This window comes from Salmo salar, chromosome ssa06 (genome assembly GCF_905237065.1).
Source record: "Salmo salar chromosome ssa06, Ssal_v3.1, whole genome shotgun sequence".
NCBI classification, from domain to species: Eukaryota; Metazoa; Chordata; class Actinopteri; order Salmoniformes; family Salmonidae; genus Salmo; species Salmo salar.
Genome location: NC_059447.1, coordinates 83317159 through 83343432, shown reverse-complemented (window position 1 = coordinate 83343432; position 26274 = coordinate 83317159). Strand labels below are relative to the sequence as shown.

Here is a 26274-nt window from a genome sequence, read left to right as displayed (position 1 = left end):
AAACACTATCTGCAGTTGGAGAAATAAGGAAGTGAGTGAACAGGCTGGGGTGGTGTCTAGATGGCATACAGCTTTTGTCAAATAGACTTCAAAGGTATATTTTTTTTACTTTTTATTTGAGCTAACCATAGATGTAGCTTTTCCTAACTTTAACCTGATCATCCTAACCTGGTACATTAATTATTCTAACCTGCTGCGTAAATTGTAAACCTGCTACGAAAAGTAAATGGTAACAAAAGCTGTATCCCTTGTAGCCACTAGTACATGCTGGGCTAGGGCCGCGGAAGGATACATGAACCCATTGTAACCACGGCGGGTGTACACATCCGTCCCGCTAGTGGAAAGTCCATCTGAAGAACGAGATCACTCGTAGTCTGCTGCACAGATAATCAGCCCAGATCCATCAAACATGGTATGTATTTTCATTCCTTTTTAGATCATTTGTCAATGCATTCAATGCCACGATATAACGGGAAATGAATGAGGGTATTGCTAAAGATTTGAGGAAATCCTCTATTTTGCCATTCATAGATTTACAGCATTTTATTTGACCGGGATTGAAATTAGGACGATCAAAAAGCGTGCTATTTTGCAGCTATTATGTCGTTGCATGGGATTTTTTTTAATTTAGCCTCGAGGATGAGTTGATTAGATTTGGAGGGACGTTTTCAGTGGCGATACAATACATAAGATGGAGCGGGGATTCCGCGATAACTGCGCAATTCTTAGGGCATATTAGCTGGCTCGATGGCTATATCGGGGCATGGAGCCAATGATAGATACTTCATCACATGTAGCTATCATGCCCCATGTTGCTGCACAGTGCAGATTGAATGAATTATTCGATTAGATTAATAGCATCGGGATAACTAGCAAGTTTTACTAGATGATTACAGCATAGATATGTAGCTAAAAGTTATTAAATGTCAGAGTCTCTGTGTGTAGGCTGGAATGTAGTAGCGCGCTACGAATATGGGGTAGTGCTACACGAGTGACAAGCCCTTGTAGCTATGCTGCTGATAATGTCAAGTATGTCTATGATTGATAACCCGTTTTATTAATTGGCGATCGAGTTACATATATCAACTCCTGTATGATATTGATTAAGATTCATCTCATTTTGAGGCAAATGAATCTATTCAGTGGTTCGATAGGTCTATTAGTTGCTTTTGTCGATGTTGCATCATCGTGCTGTCTGTCTTGCTGCCTAGAGACTATGATGATGATGATGATGATAATTGCAACTATCTATCGCCTCTGATCCGTAACAGAAATCCCAACATCTACCTCAAATGGGGGATCAGACAAATTGCAACATTGTATATAGTTTGGCCGGCTGGCGTTCTACAGTACGGTAGTTAGAATGTTTCACACGCTTCTTCTCGCTCCGTTTGTCAATGTAATGCCGACTGATTTGGTTGTCTTTTGCAAATTCTCAATGCAAATGCTATGATGCTTGTCGTTTCATCGAGTCGCCAAAGCTGTTTGGCGGTCACATAGGCAGCCTACTGTACAGTAGCCTAGGCAAGAACGTCAACAGCTGTTCAGTCTTGAGTCTGTTTGGTAGGAATAAATTAATTTAAATGCAGAATACAGTATTTGTTTGTCTTCCTTATCAAATCCGTTTGCAGTGAACAAAATGGTTTTATGGGAATTATTATCAGACTAAATCAGAAATGCATTTCAAACTTCACTGTATAACTGTCAAACATCAAACAGTCCACAATGTTGGAATCGAGTTCATTAAATTCCATATAAAAAGCATCTCTCGGTCAAATGTCAGTCCTGATGTGGAAGTGATGCAGCCAGGGTGTGTTGAAGCAGCGAAAGGCCTCTCCCAATCAGTATATTGATTTTCTGCCCTATGGATCGTTCACAGCTCTGGAGAAGTCAAGACATAAACTACATTTTTCTCTGTGTGAACAAATATCCCATATATGGTTTTGAACCACGGCATGCCGTAGGTTTCATGTTGCATACCACTGTAGTAATTGGAGTATATAAATTGCGCGTTTGAAAAGTTTAATCTGTGCGTTAACCTCTGTGTAGGTACACTCCAACACAATACAGCTATTGAAGTGCAAACAGTGTGTCTCTATTGAGATGGAAGTGTCATGTAAGTAGTCCGAGTGTAAACGGGCCTATCCTATTCCTGTTCCCGCCTTGTTTGCTGGTGCATATGGAGTAACTTAGAGGACATCTGATCCAGTGCATTGAATCATTTATTTGCTTGGCAAATGGCCCCATCCAGGCATGGGTGGGTCAGTCTGTAAACTGCTATCAGAATTGTGTTCATTAGGCACCAAACTGACTGAAACAGGGAGGGACTCCAATAAAAATGTTATTTTTCATTTTTCCGTTGCAAGAAGTTTTCCCTTGTGTGCCCAAATGAACACGACCCAGTTGTAGACTGAACTCAAACCACCACTCAGGTCAATATGGTGGCCTGGTCCTATCCTGCAGGCAGCAGTTAGTTAGCTACTGGTGTTGCTGGTTGGTGACCCGCTGGACTAAAAGAGAAGACGTGTACAGCACATCATGAGCTGAAAAGCCTGCCAGTAGAAAAGTTTGGGTGTATAGTGTTTCCCCGGGGACTAAGGGTTTCCTTTGTTATGAGTCATATTCATAAGCTATAGGGGAAGCAGGTCCTTTGAAAGAGGCCTGTTGGTTTGCATAGTCCATATACGGTATGGTGCCTCCGCTGACGGTGCCTCCGCTCACACCACCTACACTCTCCTGTAGCCTACTGCTGTAAAACTGTAGCCTAGCGAGTAGAGACGCCTTGTCAATGATGTTTGAGAAGAATGGTGCACTGCATACCAAACTGAGCTAGCTAGTTTCTCCTGTAGGATACTGCTGTAAGCCCAAACCTGTATTGGAACCTAAGGGGGGGGTGCTGTGTGTGAGCCTGTTGAGTCCTGTCTCTAGTCCCATACTGAGGTTGGCACAACACCCTCATGTCCATGGGACACGGTGAATCAGAGGGTGTGTGTGTCTGTGGTTGTTGGGGTTGCTCTGTGTTGTGTAAATTCACCACTACTTTGCTGCCTACCAACAGATTGCTACATCCACCCAGCCCCTGTTGCCTTCCTGCTAGACTGGCCAAAAGAGAGAGAGAGGGAGGGAGGGAGCCCCAGAGAGGAAAGGCCTGTAGTAGGAGTGTGGGCCTGGTTCCAAGCAGACCCAGCCATGCCAAGCCAAAGGAAAGGGAAGGGCTGGAGAAGGCCTGGTCGCGCAGCAGCACTGTGAGGCCAAGTCATGGAAAGGCAAGGAAGGGAAGGGCTGGAGAAGGCCTGGTCGCGCAGCAGCACTGTGAGGCCAAGTCATGGAAAGGCAAGGAAGGGAAGGGCTGGAGAAGGCCTGGTCGCACAGCAGTACTGTGAGGCCCAGTCATGGAAAGGCAAGGGAAGGGATGGGCCGGTGTAGGCCTGGCTGCGCAGCAGCACGGTGAGGCCTAACTGTCTGAGAAACAGCCACAGGATCTCTGCCACTGAACCCACCCAACGCCCAGCCTTTCAGAGGGAAGAACAGTTAGAGAGACACACAACATTTCACAAACCTCACAGATGGAGAGAACGAGGGAGACAGGAAGAATGAGGAAATGAAAGCAAAGGCTATTGTCCTCCATTTTATTGAATCACGTCAGCTAATGTATGGACCTGGGCCAGTGATGCAGCATCAGAGCCATGTAGAGAGTATTTCGCTATCAGCCGAAGTTAAAGAGCATCTCCAAAACAAAGTAATGTCATTTGAGGTCTAGGACTTCAGATGAATCCCCTTCTCCATTACTCTGTGTGATTTATCAAAACCAACAGACCTTATCACAAGGGAACCCTCACACACACAGTATGCCTACGCTAGGAGTGGTGGTTGTGTCATGGTGTCACGTGACCATTCATGTTGACTAAGGCAGGTCTATGTTTAGTGTTCTCAAACCCCAGATATTGAATAGACACAGATCTATCTATAAAGCCTAGACACATACTGTACTGTAGGATATAAAGCCTAGTCACATACTGTACTGTAGGATATAAAGCCTAGTCACATACTGTACTGTAGGATATAAAGCCTAGACACATACTGTACTGTAGGATGTAAAGCCTAGACACATACTGTACTGTAGGATATAAAGCCTAGACACATACTGTACTGTAGGATATAAAGCCTAGACACATACTGTACTGTAGGATATCAAGCCTAGACACATACTGTACTGTAGGATATCAAGCCTAGACACATACTGTACTGTAGGATATCAAGCCTAGACACATACTGTACTGTATGATATAAAGCCTAGACACATACTGTACTGTAGGATATAAAGCCTAGACACATACTGTACTGTAGGATATCAAGCCTAGACACATACTGTACTGTAGGATATCAAGCCTAGACACATACTGTACTGTAGGATATCAAGCCTAGACACATACTGTACTGTAGGATGTAAAGCCTAGACACATACTGTACTCTAGGATGTAAAGCCTAGACACATACTGTACTGTAGGATGTAAAGCCTAGACACATACTGTACTGTAGGATGTAAAGCCTAGACACATACTGTACTGTAGGATGTAAAGCCTAGACACATACTGTACTGTAGGATGTAAAGCCTAGACACATACTGTACTGTAGGATGTAAAGCCTAGACACATACTGTACTGTAGGATGTAAAGCCTAGACACATACTGTACTGTAGGATATAAAGCCTAGACACATACTGTACTGTAGGATATAAAGCCTAGACACATACTGTACTGTAGGATGTAAAGCCTAGACACATACTGTACTGTAGGATATCAAGCCTAGACACATACTGTACTGTAGGATGTAAAGCCTAGACACATACTGTACTGTAGGATATAAAGCCTAGACACATACTGTACTGTAGGATGTAAAGCCTAGACACATACTGTACTGTAGGATGTAAAGCCTAGACACATACTGTACTGTAGGATGTAAAGCCTAGACACATACTGTACTGTAGGATGTAAAGCCTAGACACATACTGTACTGTAGGATGTAAAGCCTAGACACATACTGTACTGTAGGATGTAAAGCCTAGACACATACTGTACTGTAGGATGTAAAGCCTAGACACATACTGTACTGTAGGATATAAAGCCTAGACACATACTGTACTGTAGGATATCAAGCCTAGACACATACTGTACTGTAGGATGTCAAGCCTAGACACATACTGTACTGTAGGATGTAAAGCCTAGACACATACTGTACTGTAGGATGTAAAGCCTAGACACATACTGTACTGTAGGATGTAAAGCCTAGACACATACTGTACTGTAGGATGTAAAGCCTAGACACATACTGTACTGTAGGATATAAAGCCTAGACACATACTGTACTGTAGGATATCAAGCCTAGACACATACTGTACTGTAGGATATCAAGCCTAGACACATACTGTACTGTAGGATGTAAAGCCTAGACACATACTGTACTGTAGGATGTAAAGCCTAGACACATACTGTACTGTAGGATGTAAAGCCTAGACACATACTGTACTGTAGGATATCAAGCCTAGACACATACTGTACTGTAGGATATCAAGCCTAGACACATACTGTACTGTAGGATATCAAGCCTAGACACATACTGTACTGTAGGATATCAAGCCTAGACACATACTGTACTGTAGGATATCAAGCCTAGACACATACTGTACTGTAGGATATCAAGCCTAGACACATACTGTACTGTAGGATATCAAGCCTAGACACATACTGTACTGTAGGATATAAAGCCTAGACACATACTGTACTGTAGGATGTAAAGCCTAGACACATACTGTACTGTAGGATATAAAGCCTAGACACATACTGTACTGTAGGATATAAAGCCTAGACACATACTGTACTGTAGGATGTAAAGCCTAGACACATACTGTACTGTAGGATGTAAAGCCTAGACACATACTGTACTGTAGGATATCAAGCCTAGACACATACTGTACTGTAGGATATCAAGCCTAGACACATACTGTACTGTAGGATATAAAGCCTAGACACATACTGTACTGTAGGATGTAAAGCCTAGACACATACTGTACTGTAGGATATAAAGCCTAGACACATACTGTACTGTAGGATGTAAAGCCTAGACACATACTGTACTGTAGGATATAAAGCCTAGACACATACTGTACTGTAGGATATAAAGCCTAGACACATACTGTACTGTAGGATATCAAACCTAGACACATACTGTACTGTAGGATGTAAAGCCTAGACACATACTGTACTGTAGGATATCAAGCCTAGACACATACTGTACTGTAGGATATCAAGCCTAGACACATACTGTACTGTAGGATATCAAGCCTAGACACATACTGTACTGTAGGATGTAAAGCCTAGACACATACTGTACTGTAGGATGTAAAGCCTAGACACATACTGTACTGTAGGATGTAAAGCCTAGACACATACTGTACTGTAGGATATAAAGCCTAGACACATACTGTACTGTAGGATATCAAGCCTAGACACATACTGTACTGTAGGATATCAAGCCTAGACACATACTGTACTGTAGGATATAAAGCCTAGACACATACTGTACTGTAGGATGTAAAGCCTAGACACATACTGTACTGTAGGATATAAAGCCTAGACACATACTGTACTGTAGGATGTAAAGCCTAGACACATACTGTACTGTAGGATATAAAGCCTAGACACATACTGTACTGTAGGATATAAAGCCTAGACACATACTGTACTGTAGGATATCAAACCTAGACACATACTGTACTGTAGGATGTAAAGCCTAGACACATACTGTACTGTAGGATATCAAGCCTAGACACATACTGTACTGTAGGATATCAAGCCTAGACACATACTGTACTGTAGGATATCAAGCCTAGACACATACTGTACTGTAGGATATAAAGCCTAGACACATACTGTACTGTAGGATCTTTCCTCTACTTTGGGACAGAACTGGTTGCTATTCTGTGTGATTCATTTCACAGGAAACCTGGTGATGGAAACTATTGGCATACAGGGAAATGTCACTGTGTGTGTGTGTGTGTGTGTGTGTGTGTGTGTGTTGTTTTTCCCACTACCAGGCACTCGGGTACGTCAGTGGTTTGTTTGCCGTAATCATAAACATGTTTTCCCAATCTGGGGGGGCACCTGTGGGATTGACCATTCATACACACACACACCACACCCACCAACAGGCTTTAGGTGCTTTCGTAAGACCTACGCTGCTGCTGCCACTGTGTGAATGTTTGTTTTAAAGCTGTGGCCCTGTGTGTGTCTAAATTTTAAAGACATCATTCATCTGTGGGTCACTACTAAAAAGGAGTGCTGCCAAGTCTCACACACACACACACACACACACACACACACACACACACACACACACCTCTGACTCAGCTGTTAAATAGCACTAACAGAGAACATACTGGGAGGTAGTCAGGAAGACCAAACCAACTGAATACACCCCTACAGCCATTTTGTTCTTCATGTTACAGCAGGCCAGGACCAAGTTTAGAAATCAGGAAATAGGACAAAACCCATTTTAAACAGAGTCGGTTCTATCTGGGTAATGTTCAGAAGGGAGAAAATGATATGTACTACCTGAGCTTGGTCAATAAGAACACTCTTTCTGTTTCAAAAATATGTTTTTGTGTCCACTGACTGAACACATCCCAGGCTAGTCTAGCCTCTGGACCAAGGTTGCCTCTATCTGGGCCAAGGTTGCCTCTATCTGTCTGGGCCAAGGTTGCCTCTGTCTGTCTGGGCCAAGGTTGCCTCTGTCTGTCTGGGCCAAGGTTGCCTCTGTCTGTCTGGGCCAAGGTTGCCTCTGTCTGTCTGGGCCAAGGTTGCCTCTGTCTGTCTGGGCCAAGGTTGCCTCTGTCTGTCTGGGCCAAGGTTGCCTCTGTCTGTCTGGGCCAAGGTTGCCTCTGTCTGTCTGGGCCAAGGTTGCCTCTGTCTGTCTGGGCCAAGGTTGCCTCTGTCTGTCTGGACCAAGGTGGGGGATATTCCGGTTCTCCATCCAAGTCCCTGGTCTGTAGAGGTCCCTGGTCTGTAGAGGTCCCTGGTCTGTAGAGGTCCCTGGTCTGTAGAGGTCCCTGGTCTGAGCCTTGAACAGTGTCCTCACCGTGGTGCAGGTGACAGCCAGGAGAACATGGTTAAGTAGTTTGGTATTTAGTGATTGAGTGATGTTGGTTCTCCCCTCTCTTTTTTCCTCAGGCCGATCAGCTAACAGAGGAACAGATTGCAGGTAGGAACCACTGAGCAATCACTCTAGCATGCTTTTAACACGTCTGACTCATTTAATGAACAGCACACACACAGACATACAGGGCACACACACAGATATACACGCCCACACACACACATACACACTCACATATACAGTGAGCTCCAAAAGTATTGGGACAGTGACACATTTGTTGTTTTTTTGGCTCTGTACTCCAGCCCTTTGGATTAGAAATAACACAATGACTATGAGGTTAAAGTGCAGACTGTCCGCTTTAATTTAGGGTATTTTCATACATATCGGGTGAACCATTTAGAAATTACAGCACTTTTTCTACATAGGTGTCCCCCCCATTTTAGGGGACCAAAATTGTTGGGACAAATTCACTTATGTGTATTAAAGTAGAAAAGTGTAGTATTTGGTCCCATATTCATATCACAGAATGACAACATCAAGCGTGTGACTCTACAAACTGTTGGATGCATTTGCTGTTTGTTTTGGTTGTGTTTCACATCATCTTGTGGCCAATAGAAATGAATGGTAATTAATATATTGTCATTTTGGAGTCACTTTTATTGTAAATAACAATAGAATATGTTTCTAAACACTTAAACATTAATGTGGACGCTATCATGATTACAGATAATCCTGAATGAATATTGAACAATGATGCGTGAGAAAGTTACAGACACACAAATATCATTCACCTGAGACATGCTAACCTCGCACCATTACCATAACTGGGGGGCCTGAGACATGCTAACCTCGTACCATTACCATAACTGGGGGGCCTGAGACATGCTAACCTCGTACCATTACCATAACTGGGGGGCCTGATACATGCTAACCTCGTACCATTACCATAACTGGGGGGCCTGAGACATGCTAACCTCGTACCATTACCATAACTGGGGGGCCTGAGACATGCTAACCTCGTACCATTACCATAACTGGGGGGCCCGAGACATGCTAACCTCGTACCATTACCATAACTGGGGGGCCTGATACATGCTAACCTCGTACCATTACCATAACTGGGGGGCCCGAGACATGCTAACCTCGTACCATTACCATAACTGGGGGGCCCGAGACATGCTAACCTCGTACCATTACCATAACTGGGGAGTATGATATTTATGCCTTTAACTTTCTCTACATCCTCCCTGTAAAATATAGCTTCATGTAAAGTGATACCCATCCCACAACCAAAGCTTGAGCGACAGCCCAAGAAAGACTTTCATTCTCCTCCCTCCCTTCTCACAGAATTCAAAGAGGCCTTCTCCTTATTCGACAAGGATGGTGACGGCACCATCACGACCAAGGAGCTGGGCACCGTGATGAGGTCGCTGGGACAGAACCCCACAGAGGCTGAGCTGCAGGATATGATCAATGAGGTTGACGCTGACGGTGAGTGGAGAAGTAAACACACTCAATATGTCAGAAAGGCAGGAAACAGGAAGCTTATAGACAAACCTGATTGGTGGAAAGTGGCCAGAGGAAGCTGGGGTAGTAATGGAGACTTGTCTTGTGTCATCAAAAGAAGATGAATGCAGTTGCAGGATCTAAACGTATCTGGTTATCTCCTCTGGATGCTGAAGTACATATTCTTTTTAGGAATGTGCCATCAGCGGTTGAGTCACTCTGCCTGTCTGAGTCACTCTGCCTGTCTGAGTCACTCTGCCTGTCTGAGTCACTCTCGGTATCTTATGACGACCTCACTGTTACCTGCCTTACGGGCTGCTGGAAGGTACCAGCTCGCTGTCCTAGTGTTACAGTGTCAGCTTTACCAACAAGAGTCAGGCCTGTCACCGTGGTGAGTGACAGCTCTTCAAGACGCCTGTCCCAACCCATCAACTCCCTCCTGCCTAGATAGTTATGGCTGAGTCAACAGCGACTCATGAATGGCACCCTATTCCTTTTCTAGTGCACTAATTTTGACCAGGTCTTTGACTCTTAATGATGTTGGAAATGGAACCTGTCAGTGTCTAGGTGGCCGGTCAGACCTACCAAACTGAGGTGATGTCAGCGTCTAGGTGGCTGGTCAGACCTACCAAACTGAGGTGATGTCCTGTCAGCGTCTAGGTGGCTGGTCAGACCTACCAAACTGAGGTGATGTTGTCAGCGTCTAGGTGGCTGGTCAGACCTACCAAACTGAGGTGATGTCCTGTCAGTGTCTAGGTGGCTGGTCAGACCTACCAAACTGAGGTGATTGTCAGCGTCTAGGTGGCTGGTCAGACCTACCAAACTGAGGTGATGTGTCAGCGTCTAGGTGGCTGGTCAGACCTACCAAACTGAGGTGATGTCCTGTCAGTGTCTAGGTGGCTGGTCAGACCTACCAAACTGAGGTGATGTCCTGTCAGCGTCTAGGTGGCTGGTCAGACCTACCAAACTGAGGTGATGTCAGCGTCTAGGTGGCTGGTCAGACCTACCAAACTGAGGTGATGTCAGCGTCTAGGTGGCTGGTCAGACCTACCAAACTGAGGTGATGTCCTGTCAGCGTCTAGGTGGCTGGTCAGACCTACCAAACTGAGGTGATGTCCTGTCAGCGTCTAGGGTTTTGGTAAATGGGGCCTTGTCAATCGGACTGTCATATTGATCGATCTCACCGTGGCTTGGCTCGCTGTATCTATCCAAAGCTCTCCCTTGTCTCTCTGTTCTCTCTCTGTTCTCAACAGCAGGGCCACCAATTATCCCTCTCTTCTCTCCTCTTTGTACATTCAGTTGCCTCATAGTGATGTAGACAGCAGGGCTATAGATTCTTTACCAAACAAGCAGAGTGGATGACAGAGGAAGTAGAGAATGAGGTTAGCTTTACTCCAGAGAGCAGTGCTGTTGGTCTCTGAGAGGAGTGAGGCTTTACCCCAGAGAGCTGTGCTGTTGGTCTCTGAGAGGAGAGAGGCTTTACTCCAGAGAGCTGTGCTGTTGGTCTCTGAGAGGAGAGAGGCTTTACTCCAGAGAGCTGTGCTGTTGGTCTCTGAGAGGAGAGAGTCTTTACTCCAGAGAGCTGTGCTGTTGGTCTCTGAGAGGAGAGAGGCTTTACTCCAGAGAGCTGGGCTGTTGGTCTCTGAGAGGAGAGAGGCTTTACTCCAGAGAGCTGTGCTGTTGGTCTCTGAGAGGAGAGAGGCTTTACTCCAGAGAGCTGTGCTGTTGGTCTCTGAGAGGAGAGAGGCTTTACTCCAGAGAGCTGTGCTGTTGGTCTCTGAGAGGAGAGAGTCTTTACCCCAGAGAGCTGTGCTGTTGGTCTCTGAGGGGAGAGAGGCTTTACTCCAGAGAGCTGTGCTGTTGGTCTCTGAGAGGAGAGAGGCTTTACTCCAGAGAGCTGTGCTGTTGGTCTCTGAGAGGAGAGAGGCTTTACTCCAGAGAGCTGTGCTGTTGGTCTCTGAGAGGAGAGAGGCTCTGAAGTAGTGTTTGTGTTGCCGTGTCATTTTTATTTCTTATCAATCACTGTTATCCCCCCATGTGAAAAATAGTTTGACTTCATTGGTTTCAGCAGAACGTTTTGCAGCCCAGGATGTTTTCTTAGAGGCCTTTCTGCCTTGCCTAGGAAAAGCTAGGAGAAAATACTAGCCTGTGGAATGAATGTCGTCACAGACAATAGAATGAGTCTGCTTCCTATAGTTGGCGATAGCAGTGCCTCCTTATATAGCCTATATAATCACACCATCTCCCACTAGTTCCCTCTCTCCTCTTCTCTCCCTCGCTCCATCTTTCTCCCACCCACTCCATCTCCCCCTCTCGTACGTCACAGGCAGAGTCAGACCCAAGAGTCAGTCAGCCAGCTCTCCATCAGTCCATCTCCCCCTCTCGTACGTCACAGGCAGAGTCAAACCCAAGAGTCAGTCAGCCAGCTCTCCATCAGTCCATCTCCCCCTCTCGTACGTCACAGGCAGAGTCAAACCCAAGAGTCAGTCAGCCAGCTCTCCATCACTCCATCTCCCCCTCTCGTACGTCACAGGCAGAGTCATACCCAAGAGTCAGTCAGCCAGCTCTCCATCACTCCATCTCCCCCTCTCGTACGTCACAGGCAGAGTCATACCCAAGAGTCAGTCAGCCAGCTCTCCATCACTCCATCTCCCCCTCTCGTACGTCACAGGCAGAGTCAAACCCAAGAGTCAGTCAGCCAGCTCTCCATCAGTCCATCTCCCCCTCTCGTACGTCACAGGCAGAGTCATACCCAAGAGTCAGTCAGCCAGCTCTCCATCACTCCATCTCCCCCTCTCGTACGTCACAGGCAGAGTCAAACCCAAGAGTCAGTCAGCCAGCTCTCCATCACTCCATCTCCCCCTCTCGTACGTCACAGGCAGAGTCATACCCAAGAGTCAGTCAGCCAGCTCTCCATCACTCCATCTCCCCCTCTCGTACGTCACAGGCAGAGTCATACCCAAGAGTCAGTCAGCCAGCTCTCCATCACTCCATCTCCCCCTCTCGTACGTCACAGGCAGAGTCATACCCAAGAGTCAGTCAGCCAGCTCTCCATCACTCCATCTCCCCCTCTCGTACGTCACAGGCAGAGTCATACCCAAGAGTCAGTCAGCCAGCTCTCCATCACTCCATCTCCCCCTCTCGTACGTCACAGGCAGAGTCATACCCAAGAGTCAGTCAGCCAGCTCTCCATCACTCCATCTCCCCCTCTCGTACGTCACAGGCAGAGTCATACCCAAGAGTCAGTCAGCCAGCTCTCCATCACTCCATCTCCCCCTCTCGTACGTCACAGGCAGAGTCATACCCAAGAGTCAGTCAGCCAGCTCTCCATCACTCCATCTCCCCCTCTCGTACGTCACAGGCAGAGTCATACCCAAGAGTCAGTCAGCCAGCTCTCCATCACTCCATCTCCCCTCTCGTACGTCACAGGCAGAGTCATACCCAAGAGTCAGTCAGCCAGCTCTCCATCACTCCATCTCCCCCTCTCGCACGTCACAGGCAGAGTCATACCCAAGAGTCAGTCAGCCAGCTCTCCATCACTCCATCTCCCCCTCTCGTACGTCACAGGCAGAGTCATACCCAAGAGTCAGTCAGCCAGCTCTCCATCACTCCATCTCCCCCTCTCGTACGTCACAGGCAGAGTCATACCCAAGAGTCAGTCAGCCAGCTCTCCATCACTCCATCTCCCCCTCTCGTACGTCACAGGCAGAGTCATACCCAAGAGTCAGTCAGCCAGCTCTCCATCACTCCATCTCCCCCTCTCGTACGTCACAGGCAGAGTCATACCCAAGAGTCAGTCAGCCAGCTCTCCATCACTCCATCTCCCCCTCTCGTACGTCACAGGCAGAGTCATACCCAAGAGTCAGTCAGCCAGCTCTCCATCAGTCCAGACCTACTCTTCCAGTGGTGCTTTTCCTGCCTTGCTACCTAGTGTCTAAACACACACATGCACTCACACACCTAGTTGAGTGTCTGTGTCCCTGTCTGTGTCCCTGTCTGTGTCCCTGTCTGTGTCCCTGTCTGTGTCTGAGTGTTAGTTAACAGCTCATTATCTAGATACATGGGCTCCGATACAGGAACGATAGGTTTTGTTTGAAACGATTCGGTTTGATTAGAGAACAAATCGATTTGATGCTTTTCACATTTGTTGCATTAACACATTCATTTTCCATTCTAAATGAAAATCTGCTGCTGATGAAGCTCATGAGCTGGGGCCTCTCTGAGCTGGGGCCTCTCTGAGCTGGGGCCTCTCTGAGCCTGTGTGTGTGTGTGTGTAAATTACAAATCAGCTATGACATAGCCAATGACTATATAGCACAAGTTTGGAATTGTATTGCACTCTGCACCTTTAACTGAATGTGGTAGTTCTGTCTCCTCCAATCCAGGCAACGGCACCATTGACTTTCCAGAGTTCCTGACCATGATGGCCAGAAAAATGAAGGACACAGACAGCGAGGAGGAGATCCGTGAAGCCTTTAGGGTATTTGACAAGGTAAGGTACTACGTGTATTCAGTGCCAATTTTACCATGTACATTTTTGGCAACCCCACCCTTGGAGAGTAGAGACTATTATCATCATACGCAATTTTGCTTCGTTCTAAACTAGTAAACAGTCAACTTTCATAAGATGTACCCACCTTTAATAAAACACATCGTCAAACTCTTCCTGTTATGGTGACGCTATATATATATATATATATATATATATATATATATATATATATATGTGTGTGTGTGTGTGTGTGTGTGTGTGTGTGTGTGTATATATATATATGTATATATGTATATATATATGTATATATATATACACACATCTCTCTATCTCTCTCATTAACCGTCCAATGGGATTTAATTCTCCACTTATCATTACCCAATGGGGATTTGCCTCTCGGTTATATCCTGATTGCTCACCCAATGGGAATGCCTTTCCATCTATTCTCACCCAATGGGATTCCTTCTCTCCTGTGACCCCAGGACGGAAACGGCTACATCAGTGCTGCAGAGCTCCGCCACGTCATGACAAACCTGGGGGAGAAGTTAACAGACGAGGAGGTAGACGAGATGATCAGAGAAGCAGACATTGATGGAGACGGACAGGTCAACTATGAAGGTAAGAGGACAAACCCTGTATGATTAACCAGCCACATGTAGCAGTGGTTATTAGATGGGAGACAAACAGACAGGTCAGCGTTGAAGGTAAGAGGGAAGAAGGGGAGAGTGGGGTAAGTTGAGCCACCCTTGTTTCTAGGAAACCGTACACAAAGTTAATCATTTGACCCAATATTTAGGAAGAGGTCATCATACCATGGAGTCTGAGAAGGAAGAAACCACGGTAACACTTGACACCCTTGACACAGTCATAACCATGTCATAATACTTTTGTGTGTGTATATGTATGGATGGATGTATGGACACCCCTTCAAATTACTGGATTCGGCTAGTTCAGCCACACCTGTTGCTGACAGTTGTATAAAATCCAACCAGTCAGTTCGTCAAATTTCTGCCCTGCTAGAGCTGCCCCGGTCAACTGTAAGTGCTGTTATTGTGAAGTGGAAACGTGTAGGAGCAACAACGGCTCAGCCGCGAAGTGGTAGGCCACACAAGCTCACAGAACAGGACTGCCAAGTGTTGTAGCGCGTAAAAATCGTCTGTCCTCAGTTGCAACACTCACTACCGAATTCCAAACTGCTTCTGGAAGCAACGTCAACACAAGAACTGTTTTGTCAGGAGCTTCATGAAATGGGTTTCCATGGCCGAGCAGCCGCACACAAGCCTAAGATCACCATGCACAATTCCAAGCGTCGGCTGGAGTGGTGTAAAGCTCGCCGACATTGGACTGTGGAGACTTGGAAACACGTTCTCTGGAGTGATGGATCGTGCTTCACCATCTGGCAGTCCGACGGACAAATCTGGATTTGGCGTATTCCTGGTGAACGCTACCTGCCCCAATTCAAATCTGGGTTTTCGGATGCCAGGAGTACGCTATCTGCCCTAATGCATAGTGGCTTCATGCACAAACCATACAGAAATGGTTTGTCGAGATCGGTGTGGAAGAAATTTACTGGCCTGCACAGAGCCCTGACCTCAACCCCATCGATCACCTTTTGGGATGAATTGGAACGCTGACTGCGAGCCAGGCCTGATCGCCCAACCTCATTTAATGTTCTTGTGGCTGAATGGAAGCAAGTCCCCGCAACAATGTTCCAACATCTAGTGGAAAGGCTTTCCAGAAGACTGGAGGCTGTTAAAGCAGCAAAGGGACCAACTCCATATTAATCCACATGATTTTAGAATGAGATGTTCAGCAAGCAAGCAGGTGTCCACATACACATATATATATATATATATATATATATGACCAATAGTATGTCCTAACTGCTGATAACTTGTCATTATATGGTCACTGTCATGACCCATATTTACACCTGTTGTGACCTATATTGGATTATTTTATGGCTGGTTTTGACACCTACATAAGAGTTTCAAAACCCACATTTTTTTCAAATGCATTTTTTTTCCCTGCAAAGAACTTTCCTTTCGTTTTGAAAGTTTGTTTCATAAATCCTTTGTTGCTGTTGTAATGAATTCTTTAGTCATGTTGTTTTTCTTCATATTTTAATTAACTTGTAGAAAATACACTTTGACACTGTCAAGAAGCATTTTGACCATCCTGTGTCACTTTACTTAGACTAAAAAAGACACATTATGACCATCATAATGATATAAGCCAGATAGAAGGGCATGTATGTGATAGGCCTATCAGTCATCAGTCAAAAATAGTATTTTCCTGCTCCTGAAATCTGCTCCTGCATTCATCCCAGTCATCAGCAACAGAGCATTGGGGTAGGTGCATATCTGACATCAATTGCAATGATAATTCAATATTGTACATTTTCAGGAAATGTTATATAACATAAACATACTGTTGACAAGTAGACTATGGTGTAATGGAATGTTTTGCCTTGTGTGGTAGGTTTTGTGGGTGTTGACACTCTTATGTAGGTGTCACAACCAGACATAAAATTACGCAATATATGTCACAACAGGTCTAACTATGTCATGGCAGTGTTATGACCATATTATAACAGGTTGTCAGCTGTTATGGCATACTATGACCGTGTTATGAGGCTGGGTGTCAAGTAAAGTGTTACCAAAACCTCATTGAAAAAGTGGCAAGTTAGGTCCAAAAAACACATTTTCTCCAAGTCAAATGAATTTGTGTTAGAGGTTTCATGATGCTTGTAACTAAACCAAAGTAGATCATTTAAAGATTGTTGTATACATCAGTTGGGGTCTCTATAAGCTTCAATATGAGGTCCTAAACCTAGCATGAAAGTGCATCCTTGTAGCTGTGTGGACAAAATGTTTCCTTGGGGTAAGTTGAGCCGATGGTTTAGCCAATGGCAAGTTGAGCAAATTTAAAGTGTTTTCTTTCCAGGCGTAATGCAAGGCATTATCGCTGGGATATGAGGTAACGACAGTGCCTGTCCTATGTAAATAAAAATACATTATTTAATAAAAAATGTTAGGTGTTAAAAGATGATTAAAAGGCAAAAGAGCGATTGTGATTGTGTTGCACTGTTTGGGAAATAGAGTTAGACATGGTTTTTACAAGGTAGTGGTAAGATTTAATTCAGTACAGAAATGTGTAGGCGGCTTAACTTACCGTGTCCTGCAGCTCAACTTACCCCATGCCTGGGGTACGTTTTTCAACATTGTTTTCAAAGCTGTAATGTTTACATGCATTCTGATTTATTTCTAGGGATACACAACATCCTCAAATATATGTACAGTGGCTTCAGAAAATATTCATACCCCTTGACTTATCCCACATTTTGTTGTTACAGCCTGAGTTCAAAATTGATTATGTTTTTCTATTTACACACAATACCCCCTAATGATGAAGTGAAATCATGTTTTTATAAATGTTAGCAAATGTATTGAAAATTAAATACAGAAATATCTAATTTACATAATTATTAATACCCCTGAGTCAATACTTTGTAGAAGCATTTTTGGAAGCAATTTCATCTGAGTAAGTCTCTCTAAGAGCTTTCCACACCTGGCATGTGCAATATTTGCCCAATTTGTATTATTTTCAAAATTCTTCAAGCTCTGTCAAATTGGATGTTGATCATTGGTAGACAACCATTTTCAGGTCTTGCCATAGATTTAAGCAGATCTAAGTCAAAACTGTAACTCGGCCACTCTGTCAACTGTCTTCTTGGTAAGTAACTCGTGTAGATTTGGCCTTGTGTGTTAGGTTATTGTCCTACTGAAAGGTGAATTAACATCCCAGTGTCTGGAGGAAAGAGAAGTGAACCAGGTTTTCCTCTAGGATTTTGCCTGTGCTTAGATCCATTATATTTATATTTTTATCCTGAAAAACTCCCCAGTCCTTAATGATTACAAGCATACCCATAACATTATGCAGCCACCACTATGCTTGAAAATATGCAGAGTGGTACACCGTAATGTGTTGTGTTGGATTTGCCCTAAACATAACACTTTAGTCAGGGCAAAAAGTGATTTGCTTTGCAACATTTTTTTGCACTATTACTATAGTGCCTTGTTGCAAACAGGATTCATGTTTTAGAAATGTTTTTTTCTGCGCAGGCTTCCTTTTCACTCTGTCAATTAGGTTAGTCTTGTGTAAATCAAATGTTATTTGCCACGTCCACATGGTTAGCAGATGTTAATGCGAGTGTAGCGAAATGCTTGATCTTCTAGTTCCGACCATGCAGTAATATCTAACCTAACAATTTCACAACTGCCTTATACACACAAGTGTAAAGGAATGAATAACAATATGTACATAAAAATATATGAATGAGCGATGGCCGAACGGCATAGGCAAGATGCAGTAGATGGTATAGAGTACAGTATATACATATGAGATGAGTAATGTATGGTATGTAAACCTGATATAAAGTGGCATTGTTTAATGTGGCTAGTGATACATTTATTACATCAATGTTTCATTATTCAAGTGGCTGGAGTTGAGTCAGTATGTTGGCAGCAGCCACTCAATGTTAGTGATGGCTGTTTAACAGTCTGATGGCCTTGAGATAGAAGCTGTTTTTCAGTCTCTCGGTCCCCGCTTTGATGTACCTGTACTGACCTCGCCTTCTGGATGATAGCGGGGTGAACAGGCAGTGGCTCGGGTGGTTGTTGTCCTTGATGATCTTTTTGGCCTTCCTGTGACATCGGGTGGTGTAGGTGTCCTGGAGGGCAGGTAGTTTGCCCCCGGTGATGCGTTGTGCAGACCTCACTACCCTCTGGAGAGCCTTACGGTTGTGGGCGGAGCAGTTGCCGTACAAGGCGGTGATACAGCCCGACAGGATGCTCCCGATTGTGCATCTGTAAAAGTTTGTTTTTGGTGACAAGCCGAATTTCTTCAGCCTCCTGGGGTAGAAGAGGCATTGCTGCGCCTTCTTCACCACGCTGTCTGTGTGGGTGGACCATTTCAGTTTGTCCGTGATGTGTACGCCGAGGAACTTTAAAACTTTCCACCTTCTCCACTACTGTCCCGTCGATGTGGATAGGGAGCTGCTCCCTCTGCTGTTTCCTGAAGTCCACGATCATCTCCTTAGTTTTGTTGACATTGAGTGTGAGGTTATTTTCCTGACACCACACTCCGAGGGCCCTCACCTCCTCCCTGTAGGCCGTCTCGTTGTTTTTGGTAATCAAGCCTACCACTGTAGTGTCGTCTGCAAACTTGATGATTGAGTTGGAGGCGTGCATGGCCACGCAGTCGTGGGTAAACAGGGAGTACAGGAGAGGGCTGAGAACGCACCCTTGTGGGGCCCCAGTGTTGAGGATCAGCGAGGTGGAGATGTTGTTACTACAATGTTGTTCCATCCTCAGTTTTCTCCTATCACAGCCATTTAACTTTTTGAGGCTAGTGGGACGCTAGCGTCCCACCCACCGTGCAGCCAGTGAAAAATCAGAGCAGCAAATTCAAAAACAACAAAATGTCATAATTCAAATTTCTCAAACATACAACTATTTTACACCATTTTATAGATAAATATCTCCTTAATCCAACCACGTTGTCCGATTTCAAAAAGGCTTTACGGCGAAAGCATAAAGTTAGATTATGTTAGGACAGTACATAGACAAAAAATTACACAGTCATTTTCAATGCAAGGACAAGCGTCACCAAAAGCAGAAAACCAGCTACAATTATGCACTAACCTTTGACAATCTTCATCAGATGACACTCCTAGGACATTATGTTAGAACAAAAAATGCATGTATTGTCTATCAAGTTCATATTTATATCCAAAAACAGCATTTTACATTGGCGCGTGACGTTCAGAAAATGTATTTCCCCCAAAACTGCCGGTGAATCAGCACAACAATTTACAAAAATACTCATTATAAACGTTGATAAGATATTAAACTGATATTCAAAGAATTATAGAGTAACATCTCTTGAATGCAACCGCATTGACAGATTTCAAAATAACTTTACTGGGAAAGCACATTTTGCAATAATCTGAGTACTGCGCTCAGAAAAATACATCAGGCAATTACAGATACCCGCCATTTTGGAGTCACCTAAATGCATAAATAGCATTAGAAATATTCACTTACCTTTTAATAATCTTCATCAGAAGGCACTTCCAGGAATCCCAGGTCCACAATAAATGTTGTTTTGTTCGATAAAGTTCATAATTTATGTCCAAATAACTCCATGTTTGCGCGTTCAGTAAGTTACTCAAAATGTAGGACGCACAAGGAAAATGTCACGACGAAAAGTCAAAAAAAGTTCTGTTTACGTTTGTTCAAACATGTCAAACGTTGTAAAGCATCAATCTTTAGGGCCTTTAGAACGTGAAAATTCAGTAATATTCCAACCGGACGATTCCATTGTCTTGAAAAACATTTTGGAACAGAGCTACCTCTCTCGTGAATGCGCGCCAATGAACTGATGTCCTTCCCTGGGTCACCAACTTCCCAGCCTTCTTGTTCGGTCTCTGTTCATCATAGATGCCTCAAACAACTTTCTAACGACTGTTGACATCTAGTGGAAGCCTTAGGAAGTGCAAAATTAACCCTAACTCACTGTGTGTTCGATTGGCAATGACTTGAGAACTACAGGCACCAGATTTTCATTTCCGGGTTATATTTTTCTCAGGTTTTTGCCTGCCATATGAGTTCTGTTATACTCACAGACACCATTCAAACAGTTTTAGAAACTTCAGAGTGTTTTCTATCCAAATCTACTAATAATATGCAAATATTTGACTCTGGGCCTGAGTATTAGGCCGTTTACTCTGGGCATGCTTTTCATCCGAAATCGAAAATACTGCCCCCTATACCTTGACAGGTTAACAGTTTTAAAGTCACCATTGGCCTCATGGTGAAATCCCGGAGCAGTTTCCTTCCTCTCCGGCAATTGAGTTAGGAAGGACGCCTGTGTCTTTGTAGTGACAGGGTGTATTGATACAAAGTGTAATTAATAACTTCACCATGCTCAAAAGGATATTAAATGTCTGCTTTTTATTTTTACCCATCTACCAATAGGTGCCCTTCTTTGAGAGTCATTGGAAAACCTCCCCGGTCTTTGTGGATGAATCTGTGTTTGAAATTCCCTGCACGACTGAGGGACCTTACAGATAATTGTATGTGTGGGGTACAGAGATGAGAGAGTCATTCAAAAATCATGTTAAACATTTATTATTATAATCGGAGTGAGTCCATGCAACATGCGACTTTTTAAGAAATGTTTTATTTAGACTTGTCATAACAAAGGGGTTGAATACTTATTGACTCAAGACATTTCAGCTTTTCATAATAATTGAAAAACATAATTCCACTTTGACATTACAAGGTAGGCAAAAATAATGATATCTCAATTTTTAAAATTCAAAATGGAATAACAAAATGGGTCAAGGGTTATGAATACTTTCTAAAGGCACTGTAGATATCTTTGGTTGAAAGAATACTATATTTCCCTCTTGTCTACACCTAACCAGCCACATGTAGCAGTGGTTATTCGATGGGAGACAGACAGGTCAGCTATGAAGGACAGTAGTTGAGCCAGACTAGCTCTGTGTAGTGTTCATTAGGGCTCACAACAGAAAGTTTCAAATCGCTTTGAAATGGTATACAAAACATCTGTTTCTATATTATAAATCCAGGTAATATTTCTCTGTTTCAGTCCGTTTTCATCTGTAACCAGCTACATGTAACGGTCAGTGCCAGCCCTGGAGCGGGCATGTAATTCATCTTTTACCACTGGCTGCCTCACACCTAACTTCAAAATGGCCTGAGTCGCTCCCCTACTCGAGAAACCAACATTCGACCCCACTGACGTCAAACTACTGACTGGTATCCATTCTTTTCTTTCCAAAATACTTGACCGTGCTGTCTCTGACCAACTCTCTCGCAGAACGATCTTGTTGACCCTAACTAGTCAGGCTTCAGGACAGGTCACTCAACCGAGACCGCTCTTCTCTGTGTCACGGAGGCTCTCCGCTCTGCCAAAGCTGACTCTCTCTCCTCTGTTCTCATCCTCCTAGATCTATCCACTGCCTTCAACACTGTGAACCATCAGATCCTCCTCTCCACCCTCTCAGGGCTGGGAGTCTGTCTCTGCACACTCCTGGATTGCATCCTACCTGGCAGGCCACTCCTACCAGGTGGTGTGGAGAGGATCTGTGTCTGCACCACATGCTCTCACTACTGTTGTTGTCCCCCAGGGCTCGGTTCTATAGGCCCTCTCCTCTATTCTTTTTACACGAAGTCACTCGGCTCCGTCATATCCTCACATGGTCTCCTATCATTGGTATGCGGATGACACTCAACTATTTTTCTCCTTCCCACTTCTAACACTCAGGTGGCGACACGCATCTCTGTGTCCCTGGCAGCTATCTCAGCTTGGATGTTGGCCCACCACCTCAAGCTAAACCTCGACAAGATGGAGCTGATCTTCTTCTCGGGGAAGGCCTGCCCGCTCCAAGACCTCTCTGTCATGGTTGACAACTCCACGGTGTCCCCCTCTGAGTGCAAAGAACCTTTGTGTGACCCTGGACAACACCCTGTCGGGTGTTTTCTGCAAACATCAAAGCAGTGACTGCAGGTTCATGCTCTACAATATCCGTAGAGTACGACCCTACCTCACACAGGAAGTGGCACAGGTCCTAATCCAGGCACTTGTCATCTCCCATCTGGACTACTGCAACTCGCTGTTGGCTGGGCTCCCCGCTTGTGCCATCAAACCACTGCAACTCATCCAGAATGCCGCAGCCTGCCTGGTGTTCAACCTTCAACCCATATTTTCCCATGCCGTCCCACTCCTCCACACACTCAACTGGCTTCCAGTTGAAGCTCGCATCCACTAAAAGAACATGGTACTTGCCTACAGAGCAGCAAGAACTGCCCCTCCCTAACTTCAGGTTCTGCTCAAACCCTACACCCCAACCCGAGCCACCTTTTGGTCTTCACCCACTCAGCCCAGTCCAAGCTCTCCTCTGTCTCCTCTGCTAGGACAGCAGAGTCCCTGCCCATCTCCCGAAAGCACATGAAACCCTACCTCTTCAAAGAGTATCTTTACTAATCCCACAGCACCCCCTTCTCACCCCTTATTAGATAGAACCGTTCCAAGATGGAGATGCCATATGAATGAATCATAGTCACCATGCTAGAAGGCACTCTTTTTCTTGTGCTCTCTCTCTCTGTCATTTTCTCTCTCCTCTCTCTTCCTCTTTCACTCTTATTCCCACAGAGCATTACACTGTTCTAATATTCTAGAAGGAGCTGTTGACAAAATAAACAGTCCATACATCTTGGCTTCCTTACTTCCTCCCTCAATGTGCCATTAAACACCATACAGTATGTACTCTATAAGCGTTTGAAAGACTTTTCTTTATTTTGGTTGGACGTCGTTGTGTTGTATTCACAGTGCAGTAACTTTTTAATTAAATAAGCTTAATGAGATGAAGATGGAAGCTGTTTGGAAACGGGACATTAATTAGAATGTGTGTTCTGTTCCTACACTGCTTGATGTAAAAACAAAATGAATAAAACAATTTAGCAGGTGACTGCCCTGCCTAGTCCTGGGCTAATGGGGCCCAATGAGCTACTGTACGTTCCTAATCTTCCTCTTTGTGTTCTCTCTGTCTCTCTCTCTTGTCTCTCTCTCTCTCTCTCTTACAGAGTTTGTACAGATGATGACTGCAAAGTGAACCTCGCCCGACTTGCCCTGTTCCCTCTTTAGAGAGAAAAAAAAAATCTGTTTTACTTACCTCTTGGGGAAAAAAACTGTTCATTTATTCATACTGTTTCTCTATAGAAAATAATAAAATGTTGAAATAAAATCTCTTTCCACACTGAGAAAAAAAAAAAACATAAAACGTATACAAAAAGTGTCTGCATGATATGGTTAGTGACCCTGTCCCCCAAAAAATGAGTTCAGCATCGGTACTTTAAAGATGCAAATACAAACCCTGTAACAACTACCTTCAAACCAAAGCAAGGCATTCGGATCCCATGGAACCTTGGAACCCCTTCCAGGTTCCATCTATCTGCTAGTGGTAATGTTTGGGCTGGCCATCTCTCTTTCTCTCTTCTCGGTTTTCTGGTCTTCATGCATGCAGCTTGTGACTGGAGCACTCCCTGCAGCCAATCAGAGCGTGCTGATTCCACAGGGGCATCGTTGGTCTGGTACAGTTTTTTTGTATTTGGAGAGGAACCCTAGTGATATGGTATATGAAAGGAAATATGGTTCTTATTCAAGCTGAAAGCTGAATGGAACTTACTTGTATGCTAGATTAAAATATATATTTTAAAAAATATATGACATTTTCAAAATGTTTGGCATGTTTGTTATTTGGAGGTCCATGTTAGGTATGTGTGTGTACCTGCTCTGAATAGGAGGGATATAAGAAGTCTTATGGTGGAGCTTTATGTTTTTTCATCTTTCTGGCACTAAGGGAGATTCACTGGCCTTTTACTTTCTTCCGTTTTCTCAACTTGGACAGGAGTGTGGCGAGGTTGTTGTGTAGTATTCATTCTGTAGGTAGGAGTTTCAGCACGAGTCTTACTGTTCATCTGAGTTCACTTTACATTCATTCCAAGTTGTACATGCTAGTCTTCATTTTCTTTTTTTTAAATAAAAAAAGACCATGGACTTTGACTGGGTTTCTCGTGTGGTTATTTTAGGGGCATGATAAAATGTGTTTGACCACACATGGCAGGTTTTTATCTATTGCGAAATATCAACTGATATTGGATTATACCTGATAAAGATCAATAAGGCATATTTCAATAATAGTCCTAGCAAATTCAATTATTTAAGATCACTGTGTTTATCCTTTGTAGGCTAAAGTGTCATGTGACAGCGTTAAATTTAGCATAACCACTCACAGCAACATTTGAGCCTTGCAGTAAAAGGAAAAAACACTGTTTTCTTTCTCACTGAGCCCTAGATATACATACATCTACAGGCTGTGCTTCATCTTTCTCTCGCTCTAGATCAGAGGGAGTTGCTAGGCAACAGCCGCATGCTGTTGGGGTTTTGAAAAAGGCAAGTGGGAGGTTTAATAAGCCTCAACTGGAGAGAGAAGCTTCTGTGCTGTAGCAACCTTGTCCTAGTAAGGCAAGGCAAACCCAGGCTGACCTGTTAATGTTTCAAACTCCACAGTAATAGAGACAAGGGGTCGGTTCGCCATGCTACAACATTACCTACAAGTCAAAGACGTAACCACTTTGTTTAACCATATTTGGGCCATGATTACAGTTCGGCTGTCTGTCCACCCCCCCCCCCATGAGTACTGATAGGAGTTTGAGCACATGTTTCTCCATACAGTGGAGTGGCTCTGCTTCTGTCTGTGAAAGGGCTAGCATGCATCATTCTTTACCATACAGGTCAAATCTCAATAGGCTATAGAATGTGCACATTAATTTCATGTGGATTCCAGATCCACACATTTTCTGTTCTGTTTAGATGAGGCCTATAGGATTTTTACATCATGTTTGTGGTTTGTGTTGAATATAAAACAAATCTCCTAGTAATAAAAACACACACATCTCTGGTAATATACACAGCCATCTGTGATGAAAATGTGTTCTAAGAACCATGTAGAGGACCCACAAGACACAATGACTCACACTGGCACAGCTGGCACCACTGGAGCACCAGCAGAGAAATAAATTGAGGTCGACAACCCACCATCACCCCTTAGGGACCAGTTAACTAAAGGCTCCATGACAACCCACCTTCACCCCTTAGGGACCAGATAACTAAAGGCTCCATGACAACCCATCTTCACCCCTTAGGGACCAGTTAACTAAAGGCTCCATGACAACCCATCTTCAACCCATATCAAATCAAATCAAATGTATTTATATAGCTGATATCTCAAAGTGCTGTACAGAAACCCAGCCTAAAACCCCAAACAGCAAGCAATGCAGGTGTAGAAGCACAGTGGCTAGGAAAAACTCCCTAGAAAGGCCAAAACCTAGGAAGAAACCTAGAGAGGAACCAGGCTATGAGGGGTGGCCAGTCCTCTTCTGGCTGTGCCGGGTGGAGATTATAACACACATGGCCAAGATGTTCAAATGTTCATAAATGACCAGCATGGTCAAATAATAATAATCATAGTAGTT

General features: G+C 44.2%; 1 protein-coding gene across 1 annotated transcript; it reads left to right on the top strand.

The window, feature by feature from the left end:
- The first annotated feature begins 35 nt into the window (after positions 1-35).
- LOC106608223 (calmodulin-1) lies at positions 36-24802 on the top strand. Its single transcript, XM_014206055.2, has 7 exons — positions 36-94; positions 255-412; positions 8226-8256; positions 9499-9642; positions 14043-14149; positions 14632-14767; positions 23824-24802. Exons 2-7 carry the CDS (start codon positions 410-412, stop codon positions 23850-23852), a joined length of 450 nt encoding a protein of 149 aa, XP_014061530.1. The 5' UTR covers positions 36-94; positions 255-409; the 3' UTR covers positions 23853-24802.
- Positions 24803-26274: the final 1472 nt, after the last annotated feature.